At 46.7% G+C, this 26,718-nt stretch overlaps 1 protein-coding gene across 7 annotated transcripts in view; it reads right to left on the bottom strand.

Annotated features, from left to right (window-relative positions):
- LOC112248640 (ARVCF delta catenin family member) overlaps nucleotides 1-26,718 on the bottom strand; it is a 240,150-nt gene that overhangs the window by 115,248 nt on the left and 98,184 nt on the right. For 2 of the 7 annotated variants that reach the window (XM_024417832.2, XM_042320685.1), the window contains one exon: nucleotides 16,390-16,498. Coding sequence is in view for 5 of the 7 variants with exons in the window: in XM_024417827.2 (XP_024273595.1) it covers nucleotides 6,770-6,994 (225 nt within the window). In the remaining 2 variants the exon portion in view is untranslated. Of the gene's footprint in view, nucleotides 1-6,769; nucleotides 7,074-16,389; nucleotides 16,499-26,718 lie in introns of those variants that run through there. The other 5 variants (XM_024417829.2, XM_024417833.2, XM_024417827.2 and 2 more) reach the window with 4 other exon arrangements.

The following is a 26,718-nucleotide window of genomic DNA, read 5'->3' as shown; positions in this document are numbered from 1 at the left end:
TAGGAGGAATTGTATGGAGGGGACTGAGGTTCATTGTTAGGCAAGTGATTTACGAGAAGTCGGGGGGCTCCTAGGCTCTGCCAGTGAGGGATATGTCTGCCTGCGAATGCTATAGCACTGTGCTCGGGGCCTTTGTGTCCATTGTGGCATGGCCAGTGAGGGTGTGTGTGTGTATATGTGTGTGAAGAGTGATGCGGCGCCATCACCGGACCAGACTGAGGCCCATCTCACCCACAGACCACACTGAGATCAAAGGATGGACTGTTCCTCTAAAGCAGTGGTACCCAAACTGTAGGGCGCGCCCCCAGAGTGGTCAGCGGGGGCTTGGGGGTCCCCCCCCCCAAATAATTTTTAAATAAAATAAATAAACATTTAACTTCACTAGGGTAGAGGGCAGCATTTGGAATTTTGGATGAAAAGCATGCCCAAATTAAACTGTCGGCTACTCAGTCCCAGAACATACGATATACATATAATTAGATTTGGATAGAAAACACTCTAAAGTTTCCAAAACTGTTAAAATCATGTCTGTGAGTATAACAGAACTGATATGACAGGCAAAAACCTGAGGAAAATCCAACCAGGAAGTACTATTATTTTGAAAGGCTGTTTTTCCATTGAAAGCCTATCCATGTTTCTACTAACTTTTACTGTACCTTTTAAAACCTTTCATCCTGGAATTAATGCACGCGCCTTCTGCATTCGGATTACTGGACAAAACGCGAACAAAAAAGGTTTTTGCTCATAAAGAGGGACATTATCAAACAAAACAAACATTTATTGTCTAACATGTAGACCTGGGAGTGCCACCAGATGAAGATCAAAGGTATGTGATTAATTTGAATGCTATTTCTGACTTGTGACACTCCTTGGCTGGAAAATGGCTGCATGCGTTTCTGTGGCCAGCTAACATAATCGCAAAGTGTGCTTTCGCCGTAAAGCATTTTTGAAATCTGACACAGCGTTTGCATTAAGGAGAAGTTTATCTATATTTCCATGAAAACACTTATATAGTTTATCGATGTTAATGATGAGTATTTCTGTCATTTTATGTGGCTCTCTGCACTTTCACCGGATGTTTGTTTGAGACGATGTATTTCTGACCACAACGCGCCAATGTAAACTCCGATTTTTTGATATAAATATGAACTTTACCAAACAAAACATATATGTATTGTGTAACATGAAGTCCTATGAGTGTCATCTGATGAAGATCATCAAAGTTTAGTGATTAATTTTATCGATATTTCTGCTTTTTGTGAATGCTCTTTTTGTCTGGAAAAATTGCTGTGCTATTCTGTGAATAGGCACTCACCTAACATAATCATTTGGCTTGCTTTCGTCGCAAAGCCTTTTTGAAATCGGACACGGTGGCTGGATTTACAACAAGTGTATCTTTAAAATGGTGTAAAATACATGCATGTTTGAGGAATTTTAATTATGGGATTTCTGTTGGTTTGAATTTGGCGCCCTGCAGTTTCACTGGCTATTGACGAGGTGGGACGCTACCGTCCCACGTACCCTAGAGGTTTTAAGTAACTCAGTCTGGCTTTAAACTTACTCCTGAAAGTTGTAATAGCAGAATGCACAAGGTGCAATTTCAAAATTGGGTAGTGCATCATCAGTTCCTCTTGTCATGTCAGTCAATGCACACCTTAGAGTTATTTATAACTTGCAAGAAATGTCCAGATCAATTAGCCCATGTCAGCTAAATTGTTTTACTTATATAAAAAAAATGGCCCATAGATAGTCAAAAGTTTGGTCACCTGCTCTAATGGAATCTCACATGCCTTTGAAAGCTACACAACATTTGCAGGGTAGTCAGTCGGTAGTGCACCCTGCCCCAGCCCATCTCACGAGCTATACCGTCTTAATACTAAACCAGATCAAACACTACATAGCGAAAGGATGTACATGTTAACGTTATCTGGGATTTAGCCATCTTCAGTATTTCTGTTATTTGTGGGTGTGTGTGTGTATAGAGATGAGCTCTGTGTTGGACGGTTGGTGTTCCTAGATGAAGGCCGACACTAGCGTTGTTAGTATCGGTCTTAAAAATAAATGAGTGACACACGATATAATTAAACTCCCAGTAAAACACCAACTTTTCAGCATCACTGTGTCTTCTTCAGGGTCATACCAACTGAGCCAAACAAGGCCATAGTGTAGTATTAATGAAATGAGGTCATCTCTGTAGACTAGGCCAGACAGAAAGGGGTGGGCACTGAGTGCTGTCTGACAGGCACCATTCTCAGAGGGTCTCCATGTGTCACCACTTGACCTTTCACGCCTCGATGAGACTGCTCCAGGCAAATATCTATTTACCAAAGCAGGAGAAACCGACATGGACTGTGTCCAAAATGGCACCCTACATAGTGCACTTTTTTTTTTTACCAGGGCCTATAGGGTCCTGGTCAAAAGTAGTGTACTAGAAAGGGAATAGGGTGCCATTTGGAAAGCACACATGGTTTTAGTGTGTCCCTGGTCACTGGTCGAACATGTGAGAGAGGACTGAAAGACATGCTTCGTGTCAGTGATTCCTAGTCGATTATTCCATTATACGCCGTCTGACAGCATTGTCTTGATATTCTTGAGAAGAAACCATTAAAAAAAACACAGCACATAGCGCTTCAGTAAAGTGTTCAATCATGATGAGTGAGGATCAAAAAGTCTTCGGAAATATGTCTTGGGAAATCGGCTGACGGGTGTTAAATATTTCCACCCATAACATTCCTGATCCACATCGACTGTAACGCAGCACGTGACGATAACATAAACTCCTCATGAAGTAACAACTCACCACACTGGATCATGTTGTTTTGTCTGTCCATTACCCCAAGCACTTCACTACACCCGCAATAACATCTGCTAAATATGTGTATATGTGACCAATACAACTGGATTTGATTTCATGTAGCAGTGAACAGCTAAAGCCAGCCAGCTAAATAGGGATGTAGATGCTAGCTAAACCCAAAAGCAGTGAATTATTTCATGTTTGTGTTGTTTGACCACCATGCTGATCTAACGCTCTACAGGAGACTCGGGAATCATACAGAGGAGCTCTGTAGAGCATGATCAAACACACCAGTAGAGGATGCTCAGACACACCAGTAGAGGATGATCAAACACACCTGTGAACAGCAGGATCAGGGTGGGTCTCTTTCCCCTCTCACCTGATGATCAGACAGTCTTTACAAACCTCTGTCTACTCTGGGGATCCCAATAACCCACTGCTGACATTGCGTTCGTACAAGCATCAACTCTTACCCTCCGAGATTCCAGAGGCCTGCTAGTTTTCTGTTTTACCTGATAATGAATTGCACCCACCTGGTGTCCCAGGTCTAAATCAGAACCTGATTAGAGGGAACAAATGAAAAAACTTCAGTGGAACTGGCTTTGAGGACAAGAGTTGAGTTTGAGGAGTATAAACCATTTTGGTCATGAATTTTGGAAAGTTTGGTACCACCTTGTCAAAGGCTTGCATCGAAAACAGCAGAACAAGAGAACAACAAGGCAGGGCAGAAAACAGTGGCAGCTGCTAGCTATAGAGCCCAACCCCTCTCTGGAGTTGGAGAGAGCTCTGTCTAAATCAATTTTATTAAGAATGTACTCGGTGTTCCATTAATCAGACTGACTGCTTCTCCTCTCTGACCCAAACTCTAAATAACAGATGGGCCCATCGATTGCTACCCCTTCGCTGACGACTGGGAGCCCCCGAGCAAAAGGCTGCTGACCCCCGGCCCATTTAATCCATCATGCAGGGAGGAGAGAGGGGATGGATGTGTGTGTGTGTGTGTGTGTGTGTGTGTGTGTGTGTGTGTGTGCGCGCGCAGGGGGGGGTCTGCAAGCGGAAAGGTTAGGAGAGTTGGATGCCTTACTTTGTCCAACAGAGAGCAGGGTACATTCCTCCATTCTCCATCCTCCAGTGCATCCAGGAAAGTTTTCAGACCCCTTGACTTTATTCACATTTTGTTACATTACAGCCTTATTCTAAAATGGATTACATTAATTTCAGTCTACACACAATACCCCATAATGGCAAAGCGAAAACAGGTTTTTAGAAATGATTGTTAATTTATTCAAAATAAAAAACAGAAATTGCTTATTTACGTAAGTATGACACTTGAAATTCATCATCCTTGAGATGTTCCTACAACTTGATTGGAGTGTACCTGTGGTAAATTCAATTGATTGGACATGATTTGAAAAGGTACACCCTTGTCTATATAAAGGTCCCACAGTTGACTGTGCATGTCAGAGCAAAAACCAAGCTACGAGTTCAAAGGAATTATCCGTAGAGCTCCGAGGCACAGATCTGTGGAAGTGTACAAAAATAACTCTGCAGCATTGAAGGTCCCCAAGAACACAGTGGCCTCTATCATTATTAAATGGTAGTTTGGAACGACTAAGACTCTTATTAGAGCTGGCCACCCGGCCAAACTGAGCAATCAGAAGGGCCTTGCTCAGGGAGGTGACCAAGCGCCCAATGGTGGCTCCACCGTTATTCTGTGGAGATGGCAGAACCTTCCAGAAGTACAACCATCTCTGCAGCACTCCACCAATCAGGCCGTTATGGTAGTGCCCAGACGGAAGCCATTCCTCTGTAAAAGGCACATGACATCCCGCTTGGAGTTTGTCAAAAGGCACCTAAAGACTCTCAGACCATGAGAACCAAGATTCTCTGGTCTGATGAAACCAAGATTGAACTCTTTGGCTTGAATGCCAAGCGTCACGTCTGGAGGAAACTTGGCACCATCCTTACGGTGAAGCATGGTGGTGGCAGCATCATGCTGTGGGGATGTTTTACAGGGGCAGGGAGACTAGTCAGGAGAGGGAAAGATGAACGGCGCAAAGTACAGAGAGATCCTAGATGAAAATCTGCTCCAGAGTGCTCAGGACCTCGGACTAGGGTGAAGGTTCACCTTCCAGCAGGACAACGACCTTAAGCACACAGCCAAGACAATGCAAGACTGGTTTTGGTACAAGTCTCAATGTCCTTGAGAGGCCCAGCCAGAGACCGGAATTGAACCCAATTGAACATCTCTGGAGAGACCTGAAAATAGCTGTACAACAACTCACCCTATCCAACCTGACAGAGCTTGAGAGGATCTGTAGAGAAGAGTGGGAGAAACTCCCCAAATACAGGTGTGCCAAGCTTGTGGCGTCATACCCAAGAAGACGCAAGGCTATAATCGGTACCAAAGGTGCTTCAACAAAGTACTGTGTAAAGGGTCTGAATATTTATGTAAATGTGATTTCAGTTTATTTGTAATAAATATGCAAACATGTCTAAAAACCTGTTTTTACTTTGTCATTATGGGGTATTGCGTGTAGACTGATGAGGAAAAAAACATATATATTCTAGAATAATCAAAATGTTGAACAAGTCAAAGGGTCTGAATACTTTCCCAACGCACCGTACAACCTCCTGGTGCAACGTCGGCTCCGTCCATGGTTCAGCCAGCCAGATAAATAAATAAATAGATAGCGCTCCTCAGGATGAGCCAGCTTTGCTGCCAAGCCAAGCATGCAGGTGCCTTCTGCAGCCCTTGGGGCAGACGGCGGAGCAGCCGAACCACAATGATGATCAACACTCCCGTCCTCCGCAATCCATTCCACCAGGTAATTAATTACATGTGGATGATTAAATCATGGTTATTCACCGAAACAGTACAACAAAATATATTTAAAAAAAATTTACTAAAAAGGTCATTGCGGCCCAGCCAATTTGCTGCAGTGTTTACGAGCGGTTTGGCGCGAGCGGTCCAGACAGGTTCACTGTGAATGAGCTACGTTTAAAGAGTGGTGGGGTGTGTAAAACGTTGAGCGGGCCTGTGTGGTGCGGCCTGTTCCACCCAATTGACCCCACGATGCAGAGAGACCGGTGACGGGCCACAGCAGTTAGCCAGCCGTGAGTGATGGGCTGGGCTGCCATGCTTGAGACTTACTCATCCCTTATGCCATCTAAAATGGCAACGAGCCAGAGAAATTAACGTTGGCACAATCTGTGAAGAAGAAATACATTTTGGGTAGAAAATTCTAAAAGCAGTGCATGCATGGAAATGCCCATCCGCAAGGGTTAGTACACACCTATACCTGTTCCTAATCATTTGGTTTCAAAACCAAGACCGTCAGCAATAGTGTTCTTTCTGTATGAGATCTAACACTTGACCTTAAGATTTAATGACAGAGGAAATGGCGGCAGTAACATTTCCCTCCCTTGGTCTGTTCATGCGGGATTTTGCTCTGTACTGTAAATCAAATGGGCATTTCGATGACATTTCAGCGGATCATGTCTGCCTCACTTCACATCTCCTTTCACACACCCCCAGCCAGAGAGATCCGTACTCCACTCCCAGGCCCAGCCAAGGCCCAGCCAAGGCCCGACCAACACCAAAACGTCCTTCAGCCACAGGCAGAATTGTATGAACAGACACGATCCAATCAGCAGCAAGACCACAAAACAATATCAAAAGAGCACTGGGTAGAAGGAGATGGGATCACCACATCACATTGTAATGATTACATCACTATCCAGGGAGCACAACAGATCAGGAATAACATAAGGGCTTGGATCAGCTGCCAGCCGCCCAGGAGAAAGAGATGGCGTCACAACACGTCGCCTCGAGAGCAATGCACCAAATACATATGGTGGTGTAGAGCGATGGAATGAGAGCAGCCAGAGCAGCTCAAATGGAGGGGGACTAGATAGTCGGAGTAAGCAGGGTGTTAGGGGGACGGGCAGGCGGTGCGTGCTGGCATGATTTACCTGCATCACCACCTGCTGCCAGGCCAGGGGTTGGCTGTTGGGTGGCAGGTTAGCATTAGGCCCAGTCCCTCCCAGCCTGTCGGCTGTTATGTTGGAACGCTCCAGCTGCAGGGAGACGTTGCGTCGCTCCTCTTCCAGCGCCCGGGTCAGACGCTCGAAACGCGCCTCCTGCTCTTTCACCGAAGCCAGAATACTGGCGGCCGAGCACACCTCATAGTCCTCCATGGCTGAGGGTGGCCGGAAGTTGAGTCAGGGGAGCAGGGCTAGATTGGACTGAGCTGAGCTTTAATAGGTAGGTCAGAGGTCAGGAGGGAGGGAGGGGATGGAGAGAAGGAGAGGGTCACCAGGTCATTACAGACAGTCAACCTGTCTGACAAAGTTGCTTGATGGCTGTATTCTACCAAACACGAAGATGCCCATGAAAACAGAAGAATACAATTTTTTAAAAACACTTCATTCAATTGTGTTGTGATTGTAACACCAATTACAGGGAAATGAGGGTATGTTCCAAGGGTATGAGCCAAATACACAGTCCCACATAAGTGTCAAAACATGGATGAGCATTGCACACAATTGCAACCAAACAATCTTCAAAATATACAATTGGCGGTGGTTCAGGATGAGGTGATTTTCCTCCACAAATGTCTGTCTTACTTACTTCACCTGGTAGTGCCATCAACGCAACTGCTGATTTCCAGTACATGTACATGCCCAGCATTGATGCATGTGGAAGACACACACTGTACATTTCCACAGGCATACACCCAAGATGTGCATGCTCCAACTTGACTTGCCAACCATGCCTATGATACTGTTCCCATCACGAGCTTCCGTAAACAGACACAAAATTATGTATAGCCTATGTCATTGTCAAACACTGGTATCAATAATGGATGGTGGAATGATAAAGGGAGTTGATCACGTAACAAATGAGAGTAAGGATACAGTACATCAAGTGTCATACACATAACTGTGCACACAAACACAAACATGCACAGGGTGTAATGAATACACACCTGGTAGATTGGTAGACAGAGCAGTTAGATAACAGACATCCCCCTCTGTACAGACACGGAGTGGAAGAGCCTGATAGTTAGAAGGAAGAAAAACTGGGGGAAAAAGGGAAGAGAATGAGATTTCAGATCAGACGGGTTGAAACAGATATGACAGCATTGTTTTCAAGGTCCAGAAAGTCAAGTGGGGAAAGAGATACATCACTGAGCAATAACAAACTCATAACACATGTTGTATTCAGTCTGAAACCACACAAGGACATCTATCAACTCAACTTTGAACTAACTACAGAGGGCGGGAGAACGGGCAGGCGGGAGAACGAGCGAGCGGACGGTAGAGCGGGCCGGAGGGTTGGCGAGCGAGCTGGAGGGCGGGCGAGCGAGAGCGGGCTGGAGGGCTCGCGAGCGGGCTGGAAGTTGCACAAGCGAGCGCGAGCGAGCTGGAGGAGAGCGAGCGAGCTGGAGGAGAGCGAGAGAGTGACCTGGAGGAGAGCGAGAGAGCGAGCGAGCTGGAAGGGTGGGGAGGGAGAGCTGGAAGGGTGGGGAGGGAGAGAGCTGGAAGGGTGGGGAGGGAGAGAGCTGGAAGGGTGGGGAGGGAGGGGAAGGGAGGGGGGGAAGGGAAGGGGAGGGAGAGAGCTGGAAGGGTGGGGAGGGAGAAAGCTGGAAGGGTGGGGAGCGAACTGGAAGGGGGGGGATGAGCGAGCTGGAGGCCGAGGGAGAGGGAGGGAGCGAGCTGGAGGCAGAGGGAGCGAGCGACAGTGAGGCAGAGGGAGGGAGCGAAAAGGAGAGCGAGCGAAAAGGAGAGCGAGCGACAGTGAGGCAGAGGGAGCGAGCGAAAAGGAGAGCGAGCGACAGTGAGGCAGAGCGAGCGAGCGAAAAGGAGAGCGAGCGACAGTGAGGCAGAGCGAGCGAGCGAAAAGGAGAGCGAGCGAAAAGGAGAGCGAGCGACAGTGAGGCAGAGGGAGCGAGCGAAAAGGAGAGCGAGCGACAGTGAGGCAGAGCGAGCGAGCGAAAAGGAGAGCGAGCGACAGTGAGGCAGAGCGAGCGAGCGAAAAGGACAGCGAGCGAAAAGGAGAGCGAGCGACAGTGAGGCAGAGCGAGCGAGCGAAAAGGAGAGCGTGCGAGTGCGAGCGACAGTGCGAGCGACAGTGCGAGCGACAGTGCGAGCGACAGTGCGAGCGAGCGTGAGAAAAGGAGAGCGAGCGAGCGTGAGAAAAGGAGAGCGAGCGAGCGAGCGTGAGAAAAGGAGAGCGAGCGAGGGAGCGAGCGAAAAGGAGAGCAGCGAGAAAGGGAAAAGAAAGGAGAGCGAGCGAGCGTGACAGTGAGAAAGCAGAGAGTGAGAGCGAGCAGTGAGAAAGCGACAGTGCGAGCGAGCGTGAGAAAGGGAGAGCGAGCGTGAGAAAGGGAGCGAGCGTGAGAAAGGGAGGAGAGCGTGAGCGAGCGAGAAAGGAGAGCGAGAGAAGAAAGGAGAGCGAGCGAGCGCGAGCGAGAGAAAGGGAGAGAGAGCGCGAGAAAGGGAGATCGAGCGAGCGAGAAAAGGAGAGCGAGCGAGCGAGCGTGAGAAAGGGAGATCGAGCGAGCGTGAGAAAGGGAGAGCGAGCGGAGAAAGGGAGTGAGAAAGGGAGAGCGAGCGAGCGAGCGTGAGAAAGGGAGAGCGAGCGAGCGAGCGTGAGAAAGGGAGAGAGCGAGCGTGAGAAAGGGCGAGCGAGCGAGCGTGAGAAAGGGAGAGCGAGCGAGCGTGAGAAAGGGAGAGCGAGCGAGCGTGAGAAAGGGAGAGCGAGCGAGCGAGCGTGAGAAAGGGAGAGCGAGCGAGCGAGCGTGAGAAAGGGAGAGCGAGCGAGCGAGCGTGAGAAAGGGAGAGCGAGCGAGCGAGCGTGAGAAAGGGAGAGCGAGCGAGCGTGAGAAAGGGAGAGCGAGCGAGCGTGAGAAAGGGAGAGCGAGCGAGCGAGCGTGAGAAAGGGAGAGCGAGCGAGCGAGCGTGAGAAAGGGAGATCGAGCGAGCGAGCGTGAGAAAGGGAGATCGAGCGAGCGAGCGTGAGAAAGGGAGAGCGAGCGAGCGAGCGAGCGTGAGAAAGGGAGAGCGAGCGAGCGTGAGAAAGGGAGAGCGAGCGAGCGTGAGAAAGGGAGAGCGAGCGAGCGTGAGAAAGGGAGAGCGAGCGAGCGTGAGAAAGGGAGAGCGAGCGAGCGTGAGAAAGGGAGAGCGAGCGAGCGTGAGAAAGGGAGAGCGAGCGAGCGTGAGAAAGGGAGAGCGAGCGAGCGAGCGTGAGAAAGGGAGAGCGAGCGAGCGTGAGAAAGGGAGAGCGAGCGAGCGTGAGAAAGGGAGAGCGAGCGAGCGTGAGAAAGGGAGAGCGAGCGAGCGAGCGTGAGAAAGGGAGAGCGAGCGAGCGAGCGTGAGAAAGGGAGAGCGAGCGAGCGAGCGTGAGAAAGGGAGAGCGAGCGAGCGAGCGTGAGAAAGGGAGAGCGAGCGAGCGTGAGAAAGGGAGAGCGAGCGAGCGAGCGTGAGAAAGGGCGAGCGAGCGAGCGTGAGAAAGGGCGAGCGAGCGAGCGTGAGAAAGGGCGAGCGAGCGTGAGAAAGGGCGAGCGAGCGAGCGTGAGAAAGGGCGAGCGAGCGAGCGTGAGAAAGGGCGAGCGAGCGTGAGAAAGGGCGAGCGAGCGAGCGTGAGAAAGGGCGAGCGAGCGAGCGTGAGAAAGGGCGAGCGAGCGAGCGTGAGAAAGGGCGAGCGAGCGAGCGTGAGAAAGGGCGAGCGAGCGTGAGAAAGGGCGAGCGAGCGTGAGAAAGGGCGAGCGAGCGTGAGAAAGGGCGAGCGAGCGAGCGAGCGTGAGAAAGGGCGAGCGAGCGAGCGTGAGAAAGGGCGAGCGAGCGAGCGAGCGTGAGAAAGGGCGAGCGAGCGTGAGAAAGGGCGAGCGAGCGTGAGAAAGGGCGAGCGAGCGAGCGTGAGAAAGGGCGAGCGAGCGAGCGTGAGAAAGGGCGAAAGGGCGAGCGAGCGAGAAAGGGCTGAGCGTGAGAAAGGGCGAAAGGGCGAGCGAGCGTGAGAAAGGGCGAAAAAGGGCGGGCGAGCGTGAGAAAAGGAGAGCGAGCGAGCGTGAGAAAAGGAGAGCGAGCGAGCGAGCGTGAGAAAGGGAGATCGAGCGAGCGTGAGAAAGGGAGATCGAGCGAGCGTGAGAAAGGGAGATCGAGCGAGCGTGAGAAAGGGAGAGCGAGCGAGCGTGAGAAAGGGAGAGCGAGCGAGCGTGAGAAAAGGAGAGCGAGCGAGCGTGAGAAAAGGAGAGAGAGAGCAAGCGTTAGCATGGCAGGAGATGCAGATGTCTTGATGAGAATCCTGAGCAGGTTGGATTGCAATATGTATGTGTGTGTGTGTGCGCGTCCATATGCACACATATAGAAACAACTCCCTGTTCTCCATATAGGAACTAGAGGGTGAGAGTCAGAGAGAGATCCCTATTCCCTTTGAAGCGAACAATCCCCTTTGATGTTTTTTTCTGGCTGATCAATTATTTATCCAGAATGGAGAATGGTCTGACACCACTCAAAGTAAAGCGGAATGGAGGAGCTCATGTCACTTGAAGTTGAGCCGGTGATGGGTCAGGGAGTGATTCGATGGGATGAGGGGTGTGGCGGTGCAGTGGTAGTTTGGTGTTGACGGGGGCTTTTCCCTTGTTGTTTTCTTTCTCCACACAGACAAACATGAGAGACCTGATTGAGGCTATGCACACAATCACAAATCCTAATCTGTACTTTTCAGGACTATTCCTTTTCAAAGAGATCAGGTGGGGTGGGGGCTTACTGGATATGTTTGCCACCGCTTTCAACATCAAAATAGTCGCTCTGGTCTATGGTAAATATAGTATAATACTTGTCTAGCCTAGCGGCAACCATTTTATCTACGTTTTGAGACAGCTGAAAGTGACAGATAGTGAGCCATGTTGATTGGACACAGTTGATAGACTCCTGAACAGGCTAAGTCCAGTGATTCAAACTCCCTTGGGGCTGGAGAGGGGGACGGGAGCCAGGGCAGGGACCATGGGCGCTAGCTAGCTGCTCCCCTCCTGATTCACAAGGGGAATATGGAAGGCATGTGAGCTACGCCCAGAGAGCTTATCATTACCGTTAACTCCTGGCCACTGAAAATAGCCCAGAGTACCTAGGCAGTGAATTTGAACAATTCCCCCCTCAAAACACAGGGCTGGTTTAAGACTTTACACAGCAGATGTTTGCTAATGGTCTGGGGCTGAAGGGACAGGGAGAAGAGATCACTCCAATGTCTCCCCCTGTTTAACCCCATCCACCAATAACCAACACCCCTGTTATCCACGCCACTAAGTACAAAACACACTGGGATGCCAAGCATGACATTGTGTGGTGATAACATTACTGAAGAAAGGGGATAACTCATTTTTATAACATTCAAAGCTGAAAGATCAAAACGTAATTAACTTAATTCCGCAAAGGATGTGATAAATTTGACTGCTCTAATGAGGTAACCACTCTTAAAGGGAAAAGCAGTGTATATTCTATTCTACCACAGAGGGAACACAGAATGCAGCACTTGCTCTGAGTCCCAGTTATGCCGGTGCAGAGCTTTTCCTAAACGATGAATGTATTAACAGTACAAACCTGGGCCTGTATTGTGCTCAAAATAGCCTGGTAATAAATGTAATCACACGCCCACACTTCCAGCGTGGTGGTGGTCCTGACAGGGAGATGCAGGCAGCCAGTTGCACTCTTCAAAGCCCTCCCCTCCCCACCAGTGGTGTAGTGGTGCCTGGAGAAGGGGGTATTCTGCAAATCCCAAATGGTGTGCCCGGTGAAGGAAAGGAACCCCGTGTAAAAAAAATGATATGAGAAACAGTGACGTACACTCTGAATTACCTAAAATGATTAATCCCATATTGGTCTTTCACAGTCACGCCAAACCAAGCTGTACTGTGCAAGTAGGCTGATAGTATGCCCACTATTGAAACTGATAAATGAGGCTGTCAACAGAGTCAGAAATTCACATGTAGGTTTTTGATTTATTTTTTTTGCTCAGTCAATTTTTTTGTTGTGTTTGGATAAACCGGATTTGATGTTCTAAATCCAGAACAATGCTTAAACCACACCAGGAGACCACAGAGGTCTGGGAAAAATCTAAGAAATGTTCATCTTTCAGCGTAGTTACCCTTTAATTCAAGTGCACTGGCACATAGCACTGTTGTTTGATTAGCAGCATAGCGCACATGAGATGGAGTTTACGAAATGAATGGTCACTGGATTGATGCAAATAATCATGAAAAGCTACTTTGCCTTTCCATCTACCAGAAGACAGTTATCCCTATCATTAGCACTGCTATATTTTCCCTGTTCCTGAAACCTGGATGTTTTCCTTCATATTATGAGGCATGTCTTACCTTGTTTCAAAGTAGCCAAACCAAAATTCAACCATAGAAACAAGGCAATTATTTTATAAAATACTTCCATATACTGTACAATTTCTCCTGTTCTATTGGTTTTCTTTTAACTATCTTTTATTGTCTAGCAGCCAAAGGAATTATCCTTGTCATATTAGCAACCCGTCGCATCTTTAGATCTTCCCTCTTCCAAAATTTCTGACGGATATTTCCATATGTCCATGAAACCTGGCATGTGTGGTTCACATTTTAGAATGCTGTTTTGTTGCAAATTGCATTTTGGAGGCCTAATGCTGCGCGCATATCACTAAGCTTAAAATGTTAAGAAATAATAGTTGATCTACATTTAATTCTAAACATTCTGATCTGTTCCATCAGCCTTAACTGATATGGCGCATACCTCCCGTCCACTACTTTAATACACATTGTGGGGATTATGGAGGAAGTATATGCAATGCCCACAAAACAAATTGTGCCTTTCCTTTTGCAACCAAGGCAGAGGAAAGCAACACTAACCTCCACAAATGCTGTTTACATTGATATCCATACTGAATGAAGCATGTAAGGAGCTCATGGGCACCCTTAACCTTATCACTTAATTTTAAAAAAAGGGTGAAATTAAGTTAAAATGTTTTATGCAACTGGGCCCAGGTCTTTTGGAATTTTAGAAGGGACTGTCAAATGGCAATACAAGGGCTACAGTCATTTCAGTAAACATCTTGACGAGGCCCTTCACTGTTCAGTGTACAGCCTTGGGCATTCAAATACACCTACAGCCACCCACATCCACCCTAACTCCGCCTTGAGAGCATAGGACAAATATAATCAAATTGCTGCTACTGCCTTTTGAGCCTCAGCCCAACTTCCTTAAAAAGTGTCAGAATTTAAACCAAGGTTGGATTAGTATTGCCTCATTAGCATTATAGCCTCCTCCAAAAGAGCTTTGAATGATACATTAAGACGTTCAGTGCAAATGAATTAAGACCCACTTTGAGAGGACTCAACCAGGAACAAAGAGAGAGCCTGGCTTTATATTGCATTATAGAGCCCCCCCCCCCCCTCCCCCAAACCCCAGATGTGGGGTGGGCTGAGTGGGAGGAGTGCAGGGGAATTGGTGTGTAGGGTGTAGGGAGTGGTGGGGGAGGGTTGTTGAGGGTAATTGAGTGAGACCAGCAGTGCCTGGTATCCTGATGGAGCTAAAAGGGAGAGGCTGGAAACCTGACTGTCAAGTCCCCCATTTCAAGGGCCTATAATTGCAGCTTAAATTAATTCCTTGTCTAAACCCATCTGATGCCCATCTGAGAAGGGAGGTCTCAATGGCACAAAGGGCTACCTAAAACACCTGATCCTGTGCGTGTGTGTGTGGTTGGAGTGTGTGGTTGCCCCTCAGCCCACCTGAGCTCTCTGATGGATAATACATTCAAACAATTAAGACGCCAAATTGGAGACATTAGGAGGCATCATTCAGAAATGTAAACAAGCACTGAATTCCTGGCCCTTATTCTAAGATAGCAAATGGCACCCTCTTCCCTTTATAGTGCACTACTTTTGACCAGGGCCCATAGTGTTCTGGTAAAAGTAGCTCACTATGTATGAAATAGGGTGCCATTTGGGATGCATATTGTGATATTTCTTTCAGATTGTCCAAAATGTCAAAGCATTTATGTGGGAATGACTGAGTCTAGTAGTGATTAATCCTAATGTCAGAAATTCAGTTTAGGCTTCAGGAGTCTTGTAGCATGTTGAATGGCCAGAAAATTGCTGGAATTATTCCCAAACTTGAAGAAAATTCCATCCAAAATAGGGAGGTTATGGTTAAACACAACAGTTTTACATTATACCTTCAGTGTTGGGGTCTTCTACATTTGTCTAAAAACAGAGAAAGTATGAAATGACAAAATAACAGGGGAAGGGTAATATTTTCTGGATAAAAAAAAGGGTAGTATTTAATTTTGTGCTCTCATCGTCCACTCTGAGCTGGGAGAACATTTCCATAGAAAAACAAGGGTAATGGAGAGAGAAGAGTGCTTCATTATGAGTTGCGCGCTGCACAAATGGCAGTCGGAGTGAGAATGAAGAAATGCTAGCATTAGCGATTAATAGGTATTGGCTCTGGCAACGCAGCAGGCCATTAGCTTCCAAGAACACAGTCACTTCTAATGCCTAATATTCTAAAAGGCATTAAAAACGCAACGGTACTAACAAAAGCCTATCAGCCATTTTAAATAGCTTGGTAACAGAACAGGTAATCTCGTTTGACTTTAAAGATTTGTGTGTGTGACCGCCTTGGTCTCAGGGCTTCCACACAGAAGATTGTTTTTTTCTCTCATTGAGCCAAAAGAAACCACTGTCAGCCACCCGATCCTCAGTATCCTTCCTCCAATTTGGGATTCAAAGCGCCTGTCCTCTATGGAAATGTAAAGTGAATGATAATCCACTGGTGGGTATAGTGATGCCAGGATAAGCAAAGCTTAGCGAGGAGTGTGGCGAACCATCGCTGAAAAGTTTAAAACGCTAAGAAAATAAGCAATTGTTTACCATCAATTTTCTTCCACCTTTTATCTTTGAAGCTCTTCTCTGTGTGGAAACCCTGAGACCGACACAGTCACACACACACACACACTGGTATTTTTACTCGTATTTCCACACACACACAATATAAGTCTATGCTCATGCTTTCACAGAGGGAGTGGGCTCCCAGAGCAGCTCGTCTCTCAACATACGGGGTACAGCTAGGTCTACCTCTTACCAGTATAGACCAACATTGGAAACATCATCTCTCTCTGGACAGTATTTTCAATAAGCTAGTTCATCATATTAGCTAGAATGTTACAGTGTGGCATCACTGATATGTAGATATAGTATTTTCTATATCTGTTACATCAATCAATTAGAGAGAATACATGTGATGCCAGTAATTACAGCCAAGATGAAAGAAAAAAAAAAACAGGATGAAAAAAAGGAGCACATCTTTCAAAGTGCACGAAATCCAAGTATCCAAAACCACACTACCTACTTCAAACATCAGAAATAACAACAGAATGAAGGCAAGTCATATCAAAAAGAGACAAGACAGCAGCAAAAGGTACACAGTATTCCTCAGGTTACAAAAAAGCCCCTCTGTCAGTTAATAGACTCAATGATGTGTTCAATAGAACCTTTTTGCAGGCAGGCAGAGAGACGGAGACAGCGAGAAGAGTGGCAGAGTGGGGTAGCTACCTTTGATGTTTGTTGGGTCTGTCAGATGGCTGGGGAGTGGACTGGGGGAGGCTCTATTAGAGTTGACGCGTTGCTACGATCCACCTGGGAGATCTGCCTCACAGAGCAGCTGCAGCGAAGAGAAAACAAGGACATGGGGAAATAAATAAATCAACCAAACAACCATATCCCTTTACATAATACAACCGCTGCAGGTTCACCCACACACACAAACACACAAACACACACACAGGTACTAGCAGAGGCTCCTCAGAGGAGGAAGGGGAGGAGGATCTTCCTCCGTGATTTTCATAAAAATACAAAATTGTAAAACATTTAAAAAGTTATCCTTTTTAGATCAAACTATACTAAATATATTCAAGTAACCAAATAATTGATTTAAACATACTATTTTGCATTGAAGGTCTACAGTAGCCTCAACAGCACTCTGTAGGGTAGCACCATGCTGTACTTGGAGGACAGCTAGCTTCCGTTCTTCTCTGGGTACATTGACTTCAATACAAAACCTAGGAGGCTCATGGTTCTCATCCCCTTCCGTAGACTTACACAGTAATTATGAAAATTTCCGGAGGACGTGCTCCAACCTATCAGAGCTCTTGCAGCATGAACTGACATGTTAACCACCCAATAAAAGGATCAGAGAATGAATCTAGTACTGAAACCACAAAATACAGCTAGCTAACACTGCAATGTATATAGTGTGGTGAGTAGTTGAGTCAAAGAGAGAAATACATTAGTTGAAGAGATGTGAAGAAAGTAATTTTTTCCAAAATTTAGAAGCAAGAGACGTTATTTTTTTCACTTTCACTTACTTAGCTGGCAAAAGCAGCTAGCTAGTTTAGCCTACTCAACCAATCATAGGGATGCTATGTTAGCTTGCTGGCAATGACTATCCAACAACACTGGAACTATTTCAAGTCAAGGTAAGCTTTCGTTTTACTAATTTATTGCAACTGGGGCCCGCCGGTGTAAGTGCTAAATAGCTTACTGACTGTACACTTACGTTACTGCATGATTTTAGCAAGTTTACTAACGCGTTAGTTCTATTAGCTATGTTGACGATGACGCTACTTTAGCTAATATGTTGACAACGATGTAGGCTGTGTGTAGCAGTTATATGGTTTGGCCTGGAAAGGTTCCCTCACCTGGTCACAAACAGATGTGTTTTGCACTGAAGACCACAAATGACGAAGGGAAAAGATCAGAGGAGGAGAGCGCATACATGCGAGAAGGAATACAACGTGACTGTTACGAAAGTGAACTGTGTTTACACGTGATCAGGGGTGTATTCATCCACCAATTGTGTTTATAACGTTTCTTAAAACGGAACAAAACAAGGATAAACATACCTGAATTTGTCCAATAGAAACTCTATTTTGCAATTGTTGGACTTATGATTACACCCTCTATCAGCTAGATGCAGGCAAGAGTGTGCGAGGCGGTATTGAATGCGTCACTGTCTGTCCATGTGTCACTGTCATCTCAAATTTCTCTCAACCTGTGTGCACCTACATTGTAAACGTTCATTCATTGGCTAGGTTGTAGCAACCTCATGATGGATATAGAGAAACATTAGAGTATAATGTAGTAGCCTAAATCTATCGTTGTTACATTTAACTGGGTGAATGGAATATGAATGAGTCCTCCAATATGCTGTAATAGAAATAAGGCCATGCTCATGAAAAAACTAAATCGTCCTCCATCAAACAGCACTGACCGCCACTGGCATGTACACACACACCTCAGTCTGTCACTCTCCCCTGTAGCAGAATAGGTCAGTGTACTAACCTAGTCCCCCCCCCCTCCCTCCAACAACCTAATTTGTTATCCCTTTCTGTTGAAGAGCAATTGGACTTGAAACTGTCTAACGGATTAGGGAGTGTCCTCTAGCAGTGGGTCTAATAACCTGACAGGACAGGAGGGCACTGCTACTGCTGGGCAGGGAGTCTTTAAAGGTTTCAGTACTGATGAAATCAGACAAGCCTTGGCATGGGTAGACAAACTGTACAACTGCTCCTTACGGCCATAACCTGCTGGTTTGTCTTTGGTTCTGTTTGTAGGGGAGGTTATCACTGTAGCTGGTCCCATCACCAATGCATCATTTTGTGTCAGCATTTCTAAAAACAGCTTTTAGACTACAGGCCAAATAAGCTCCACGGTTCACAATCAGCCAGGTAATATTTCATTAACTATGATCGGCAAGGCCCTCAGGTAAATCCTGCATTTATTTATTATTATTATTTTCCCTTTTTCTCCCCAATTTCGTGGTATCCAATTGTTAGTAGCTATTATATTGTCTCATACGGGCTCGGGAGAGACAAAGGTTGAAAGTCATGCGTCCTCCGATACACAACCCAACCAAGCCGCACTGCTTCTTAACACAGCGCGCATCCAACCCGGAAGCCAGCCGCACCAATATGTCGGAGGAAACACCGTGCACCTGGCAACCTTGGTTAGCGTGCAATGCGCCCGGCCCGCCACAGGAGTCGCTGGTGCGCGATGAGACAAGGACATCGCTTCCGGCCAAGCCCTCCCTAACCCGGACGACGCTAGGCCAATTGTGCGTCGCCCCACGGACCTCCCGGTCGCGGCCGGTTACGACAGAGCCTGGGTGCGAACCCAGAGTCTCTGGTGGCACAGCTGGCACTGCATTACAGCGCCCTTAACCACTGCGCCACCCAGGAGACCCAATCCTGCATTTATTAACTATGATCGGCAAGGCCCTCAGGTAAATCCTGCATTTATTTTTTATTTATTATAACTTTCTCGTTCTGTGCAGGATTAGAATACCTCTCCTGGGAATCTCTGCTTCTTTCTCTTAAAGGGCATTTATGCTTAGAGCACCTTGGATTTCTGGGACAAACATCAAAAAGTTGAGCTAAGCCTGTGTCCAGGCTGCATTAGTTACCACACCACTCTCCAGTCACAGCCCAGGCAAGGCGAGCCCCCGATAGAGAACTTTACAGACATATTCAATCAATCCCTATTTTTATTTTTATTTTTTATTTCACCTTTATTTAACCAGGTAGGCTAGTTGAGAACAAGTTCTCATTTGCAACTGCGACCTGGCCAAGATAAAGCATAGCAGTGTGAACAGACAACACAGAGTTACACATGGAGTAAACAATTAACAAGTCAATAACACAGTAGGAAAAAAAGGGGAGTCTATATACATTGTGTGCAAAAGGCATGAGGAGGTAGGCGAATAATTACAATTTTGCAGATTAATAACACTGGAGTGATAAATGATCAGATGGTCATGTACAGGTAGAGATATTGGTGTGCAAAAGAGCAGAAAAGTAAATAAATAAAAACAGTATGGGGATGAGGTAGGTAAAATGGGTGGGCTATTTACCGATAGACTATGTACAGCTGCAGCGATCGGTTAACTGCTCAGATAGCAGATGTTTGAAGTTGGTGAGGGAGATAAAAGTCTCCAACTTCAGCGATTTTTGCAATTCGTTCCAGTCACAGGCAGCAGAGAACTGGAACGAAAGGCGGCCAAATGAGGTGTTGGCTTTCGGGATGATCAGTGAGATACACCTGCTGGAGCGCGTGCTACGTATGGGTGTTGCCATCGTGACCAGTGAACTGAGATAAGGCGGAGCTTTACCTAGCATGGACTTGTAGATGACCTGGAGCCAGTGGGTCTGGCGACGAATATGTAGCGAGGGCCAGCCGACTAGAGCATACAAGACGCAGTGGTGGGTGGTATAAGGTGCTTTAGTGACAAAACGGATGGCACTGTGATAAACTGCATCCAGTTTGCTGAGTAGAGTGTTGGAAGCAATTTTGTAGATGACATCGCCGAAGTTGAGGATCGGTAGGATAGTCAGTTTTACTAGGGTAAGTTTGGAGGTGTGAGTGAAGGAGGCTTTGTTGCGGAATGGAAAGCTGATTCTTGATTTGATTTTCGATTGGAGATGTTTGATATGAGTCTGGAAGGAGAGTTTACAGTCTAGCCAGACACCTAGGTACTTATAGATGTCCACATATTCAAGGTCGGAACCATCCAGGGTGGTCATGCTGGTCGGGCGTGCGGGTGCAGGCAGCGAACGGTTGAAAAGCATGCCTTTGGTTTTACTAGCGTTTAAGAGCAGTTGGAGGCCACGGAAGGAGTGTTGTATGGCATTGAAGCTCGTTTGGAGGTTAGATAGCAGTGTCCAAGGACGGGCCGGAAGTATATAGAATGGTGTCGTCTGCATAGAGGTGGATCAGGGAATCGCCCGCAGCAAGAGCAACATCATTGATATATACAGAGAAATGAGTTGAACCCTGTGGCACCCCAATAGAGACTGCCAGAGGACCGGACAGCATGCCCTCCGATTTGACACACTGAACTCTGTCTGCAAAGTAATTGGTGAACCAGGCAAGGCAGTCATCCGAAAATCCGAGGCTACTGAGTCTGCCGATAAGAATATGGTGATTGACAGAGTCGAAAGCCTTGGCAAGGTCGATGAAGACGGCTGCACAGTACTGTCTTTTATCGATGGCGGTTATGAAATCGTTTAGTACCTTGAGCGTGGCTGAGGTGCACCCGTGACCGGCTCGGAAACCAGATTGCACAGCGGAGAAGGTACGGTGGGATTCGAGATGGTCAGTGACCAGTTTGTTGACTTGGCTTTCGAAGACCTTAGATAGGCAGGGCAGGATGGATATAGGTCTGTAACAGTTTGGGTCCAGGGTGTCTCCCCCTTTGAAGAGGGGGATGACTGTGGCTGCTTTCCAATCCTTGGGGATCTCAGACGATATGAAAGAGAGGTTTAACAGGCTGGTAATAGGGTACATAAACAATGGCGGCAGATAGTTTCAAAAATAGAGGGTCCAGATTGTCAAGCCCAGCTGATTTGTACGGGTCCAGGTTTTGCAGCTCTTTCAGAACATCTGCTATCTGGATTTGGGTAAAGGAGAACCTGGAGAGGCTTGGGCGAGTAGCTGCGGTGGGGGGGGGGGGCGGAGCTGTTGGCCGAGGTTGGAGTAGCCAGGCGGAAGGCATGGCCAGCTGTTGAGAAATGCTTGTTGAATTTTTCTATAATCATGGATTTATCGGTGGTGACCGTGTTACCTAGCCTCAGTGCAGTGGGCAGCTGGGAGGAGGTGCTCCCAGTCTGTTGTTCCCACATGCTTCAAGAGGGCCACCATTGTTCCTGTTCCCGAGAAAGCTAAGGTAACTGAGCTAAACGACTACAGCCCCGTAGCACTCACTTCCGTCATCATGAAGTGCTTTGAGAGACTAGTCAAGGACCATATCACCTCCACCCTACCTGACACCCTAGACCCACTCCAATTTGCTTACCGCCCAAATAGGTCCACAGACGATGCAATCTCAACCATACTGCACACTGCCCTAACCCATCTGGACAAGAGGAATACCTATGTGAGAATGCTGTTCATCGACTACAGCTCGGCATTTAACACCATAGTGCCCTCCAAGCTCGTCATCAAGCTCGAGACCCTGGGTCTCGACCCCGCCCTGTGCAACTGGGTACTGGACTTCCTGACGGGCCGCCCCCAGGTGGTGAGGGTAGGCAACAACATCTCCACCCCGCTGATCCTCAACACTGGGGCCCCACAAGGGTGCGTTCTGAGCCTTCTCCTGTACTCCCTGTTCACCCATGACTGCGTGGCCACGCACGCCTCCAACTCAATCATCAAGTTTGCGGACGACACAACAGTGGTAGGCTTGATTACCAACAATGACGAGACGCCCTACAGGGAGGAGGTGAGGGCCCTCGGAGTGTGGTGTCAGGAAAATCACACTCAATGTCAACAAAACAAAGGAGATGATTGTGGACTTCAGGAAACAGCAGAGGGAACACCCCCCTATCCACATCGATGGAACAGTAGTGGAGAGGGTAGTAAGTTAAGTTCCTCTGCGTACACATCACAGACAAACTGAATTGGTCCACCCACACAGACAGCATCGTGAAGAAGGCGCAGCAGCGCCTCTTCAACCTCAGGAGGCTGAAGAAATTTGGCTTGTCACCAAAAGCACTCACAAACTTCTACAGATGCACAATCGAGAGCATCCTGTCGGGCTGTATCACTGCCTGGTACGGCAACTGCTCCGCCCACAACCGTAAGGCTCTCCAGAGGGTAGTGAGGTCTGCACAACGCATCACCGGGGGCAAACTACCTGCCCTCCAGGACACCTACACCACCCGATGTCACAGGAAGGCCATAAAGATCATCAAGGACAACAACCACCTGAGCCACTGCTTGTTCACCCCGCTATCATCCAGAAGGCGTGGTCAGTACAGGTGCATCAAAGCTGGGACCGAGAGACTGAAAAACAGATTCTATCTCAAGGCCATCAGACTGTTAAACAGCCACCACTAACATTGAGTGGCTGCTGCCAACACACTGACTCAACTCCAGCCACTTTAATAATGGGAATTGATGGGAAATGTAAAATATATCACTAGCCACTTTAAACAATGCTACCTAATATAATGTTTACATACCCTACATTATTCATCTCATATGTATACATATATACTGTACTCTATATCATCTACTGCATCTTTATGTAATACATGTATCACTAGCCACTTTAACTATGCCACTTTGTTTACATACTCATCTCATATGTATATACTGTACTCAATACCATCTACTGTATCTTGCCTATGCCGCTCTGTACCATCACTCATTCATATATCTTTATGTACATATTCTTTATCCCCTTACACTTGTGTCTATAAGGTAGTAGTTTTGGAATTGTTAGCTAGATTACTTGTTGGTTATTACTGCATTGTCGGAACTAGAAGCACAAGCATTTCGCTACACTCGCACTAACATCTGCTAACCATGTGTATGTGACAAATAACATTTGATTTGATTTTCAAAATGGGAGATTATACCCAATGCACACAATAACTGAACAAAGTGGCACTTAGGCAACACGCCTTTTAAATAAAATGTGATAAACTCCCTTTAAGTACCCCAATCTCTCCAGGTTGTGTCATGCAGACAAAAGAGGGAAGCAAGTTATTGTGATCCCTTAAAAAAATAAATCTATGCTATACAGTCTATCCTGTTAAAAACCTTCCCGCCAGACGTGAGTCAGTCCATCTATGACACACCACCAGCATGACTAAGTGTCACCCCTAACATCACTATCCCGGCACTGCAGCTAACTGAAGAAATATCGTGTAAATGTTAGTTCCTGATACTGTACTGACTACTGTATTTCAATCCTACATTATGCAGAACCTTGCATATTCTATCACAACTGGTCACAACGCCCCGCACCATTTGGAGGAGGCCCCAGTGTAATTCTCAAATTAATAATGAATGGGTTGGGGCCCTGGCTGACAGATGGTTGTGCGTCCCAAATGGCTAGATACTGCACTATATAGGGCTCTGGTTAAAAGTATTTCACTATATAGGGAACACGGTGTTCTCTATTTGGGACACATCCCATCTGGGGATTGGCTGATTGATCTGGTCGCTTCTCTGCGCTGTCACCAAGGCAATGCAGGGTTTTCTGGGAGGGGAGCTGGCAGGTATGAGTGGACAAGTTAAAATATCCTCCACCCTGCAGCACTCCTCCTCCCTGATATCAGTGATAGATCAGTGGAGAGGCAGAGAGGTGTGTGTGTCACCAGGGAGACAATATAACATTTCATAATTTACTTGAGATTATTTATAGTCACAGTGACTTATCTTGAAAACGTTTTATTTAAGTAGCTCAGCCCCTATCTAATACAGTAAATGTAACCATACACACAAAATGTTTTCCCTAACTGTGTCCAAGGGGATGAGTAAATACATACCAGTGTGAATAGCATGCTGACAAGCACACTAGACCACATCTAAATATTACCATGTACTGTAACCAAGACTTAAATACCATTCTACGGAAGCCTCATGGCTTTTATGGACTTTGTCCACTTCCGTTTGCTCTGAATGAGCCCGCTGCATAGGACCAGTCCAATCTGAAGGAATGTATGGTGAAACTGAATTGAGCAAACTCTCCAAAGGATACAGTCCATGTCTGCCAATAACAAATGACCTTCACATATTACATATTCCTCAAAGACTAGTAGTCCATTAACTTTGAATACAAATAACTATGACCTCTACAATGGGCTCTTAAATCCAGCAGGCTTCTCACTTGCCTACAGGTGGAGTCTTGTGGCGAGGCCCCCCCAAACCTCATTCAGGTGAGACGACCTTTGTTGAAAGCCTGGGCTTAGCCGTCATCCCATTCAGACGTGGTGCTGCATGCTGGCACTCTGGGTATTACGTATTTGTCCTACTCATCATCACGGCTCACGGCTCCCCTGTGCCTCAGTGTCAAGCGTCAGGAAAGGGCATAATCAGGGCCGGAAAGAAATGACATTCTGATCCCCTTGATCCTGACGTTATTTTTGAGGGGTTAGGAGAAAGCCTACCACATTTCCATGAATCCAGGTAATCCATCCACCTCGCGCTGATGGAGAAAAAAATAAAATAAATCGCAGACGAAATATTGTACAGAGAAATGTCTGTCCTTCCCATTGTGAAGCCAGTGAGTTCCAAGCTCCTGCAGACCTGAGCATCTAATTGAGTATTCCAGCTGAAAATTACAGCCCATCATCATTAGGTGCAGCCGGCTGACGGGGCTGCCAACATCAGAAAGAAAGAAAGAAAGAAATGGTTCAATTTGAGGCTGCTGAGCATTTATCCCAGAGCTGACCTTCGCCAGCTAGCTTTCCCATCCCTCTATTAGAGACAGGGAGGGAAAAAAAGACCTTGCAGCCAGGCAGGCCCATCAAAACTCAGACTGAGGTGGAGAGCGACAGGGAGACAGATCGAAAATGCCCCAACGGCGAAAAGATTTCCTGCCAAAACAAATTGGCAGAGCGCTCTAAAATCTGAAGGATTGTGGGAAGGAAGAGAAAGCTGACTTAACAGGGATGTTTGTGGATCCGGAGGCCCTTAGAGTGTCAGAGGACAGCAGAGGCTACAACAGAAAGAGCAGAGGAATTTCTCCATGACCCTGTTCCAATACCGCATCATTCTTTCCTTGTTTCCTTGAGGCAAGGTTACCACCCTGTCATTTCCACCAATCCAGCTAATTCAAAAATCTGTGAATACTTGAAGGTTGGGAGGATGGATGCATTACTAAAGTACCCCAACAGGGCCAGAGTCAGCCCCAAAACAGTGAGGTTTTTAGCATCTCTGCATCTCATTTCATCAGATACCAGATGGAATTTCATCAGATGCCACCCACCCCCTCAACCTCCCCTCTATGATCTTCACAGGGATTGGCATGCCCCCTGTAGCAGTGAGAGAATAATCAATGTTTGCACTCCAAGCCACTCTGTCTGAGATTGCTGTTTGATTACATCACAGCACGCATCACCTCTCTGCCACGTACATCTGTACTCCTCATAGGTTCACGATACACAGAACACTGGAGGCTCTAGTTAAGGTGAATGAGTTCTATATAGACACCGGAAGCTCTGGTTCTAAAGGTGAAGGAGTTTCATAAGAACACTGGAGGCTCGAGTTCTAAAAGGGGAATGAATTATATTCCTAGTTGGGACAACACAGTTCCACTGTGAAGAAAGGTCTAATTAGCGTCGACGCAACAACTCGAGACCTACAATATAGCCTACAAAAATACCACATGCCTCCATTTTTAAATTGTTAATCTAGAAAAATATACTTTCTGATATTATTGATAGTAATTATCAAACATTAAATTGAGGCTAATGTCAGATATACAGAACCAAATCTGGACTCCGGCCAGGTTCTGTGGAGGACAAGAATTTACAACAAAAACTGGCAAAAAGGGTCAAACGTTTTCCCTGAAACGGACCGCAACAGGTGCAGTATAAAACCAGGAAAGATGTCAGTGTTCAGACCAGTGTTCATTACTACACACACTTCAAAGACAGCACTGAGAGTCAGATCAGACAGTGACTAGACAGGAGTGGTGGGAGACCAACTGACTGCAGTATGCATGTGTATGTTTTTGGGTTTACTATCCTTGTGGGGACCAAAAGTCTTCACAAGGATAGTAAAACAATGACAATTTGTACAAGTGGAGACATTTTGCTGGTCCCCACCAGGAAAAAGGCTATTTTAGGGTTAAGGTTAGAGTTAGGTTTAGGGAAAATAAAATGTTGAATGGGCATCAATTGTTTGGTTCCCACAAGAATAGTAAAACAAGTGTGTGTGTGTTTGTACACATTTATTTTTTAAATTTTATTTAACTAGGCAAGTCAGTTAGAACAAATTCTTATTTTACAATGACGGCCTACCCTGGACGAGGCCGGGCCAATTGTGTGATACAGCCCGGGATCGAACCAGGGTCTGTAGTCACGCCTCTAGTGC

Source organism: Oncorhynchus tshawytscha, linkage group LG04, assembly GCF_018296145.1.
Source record: "Oncorhynchus tshawytscha isolate Ot180627B linkage group LG04, Otsh_v2.0, whole genome shotgun sequence".
Lineage (NCBI taxonomy): Eukaryota > Metazoa > Chordata > Actinopteri > Salmoniformes > Salmonidae > Oncorhynchus > Oncorhynchus tshawytscha.
The sequence above is the reverse complement of the archived record's forward strand: the minus strand, read 5'-3'. Positions and strand labels throughout refer to the sequence as shown.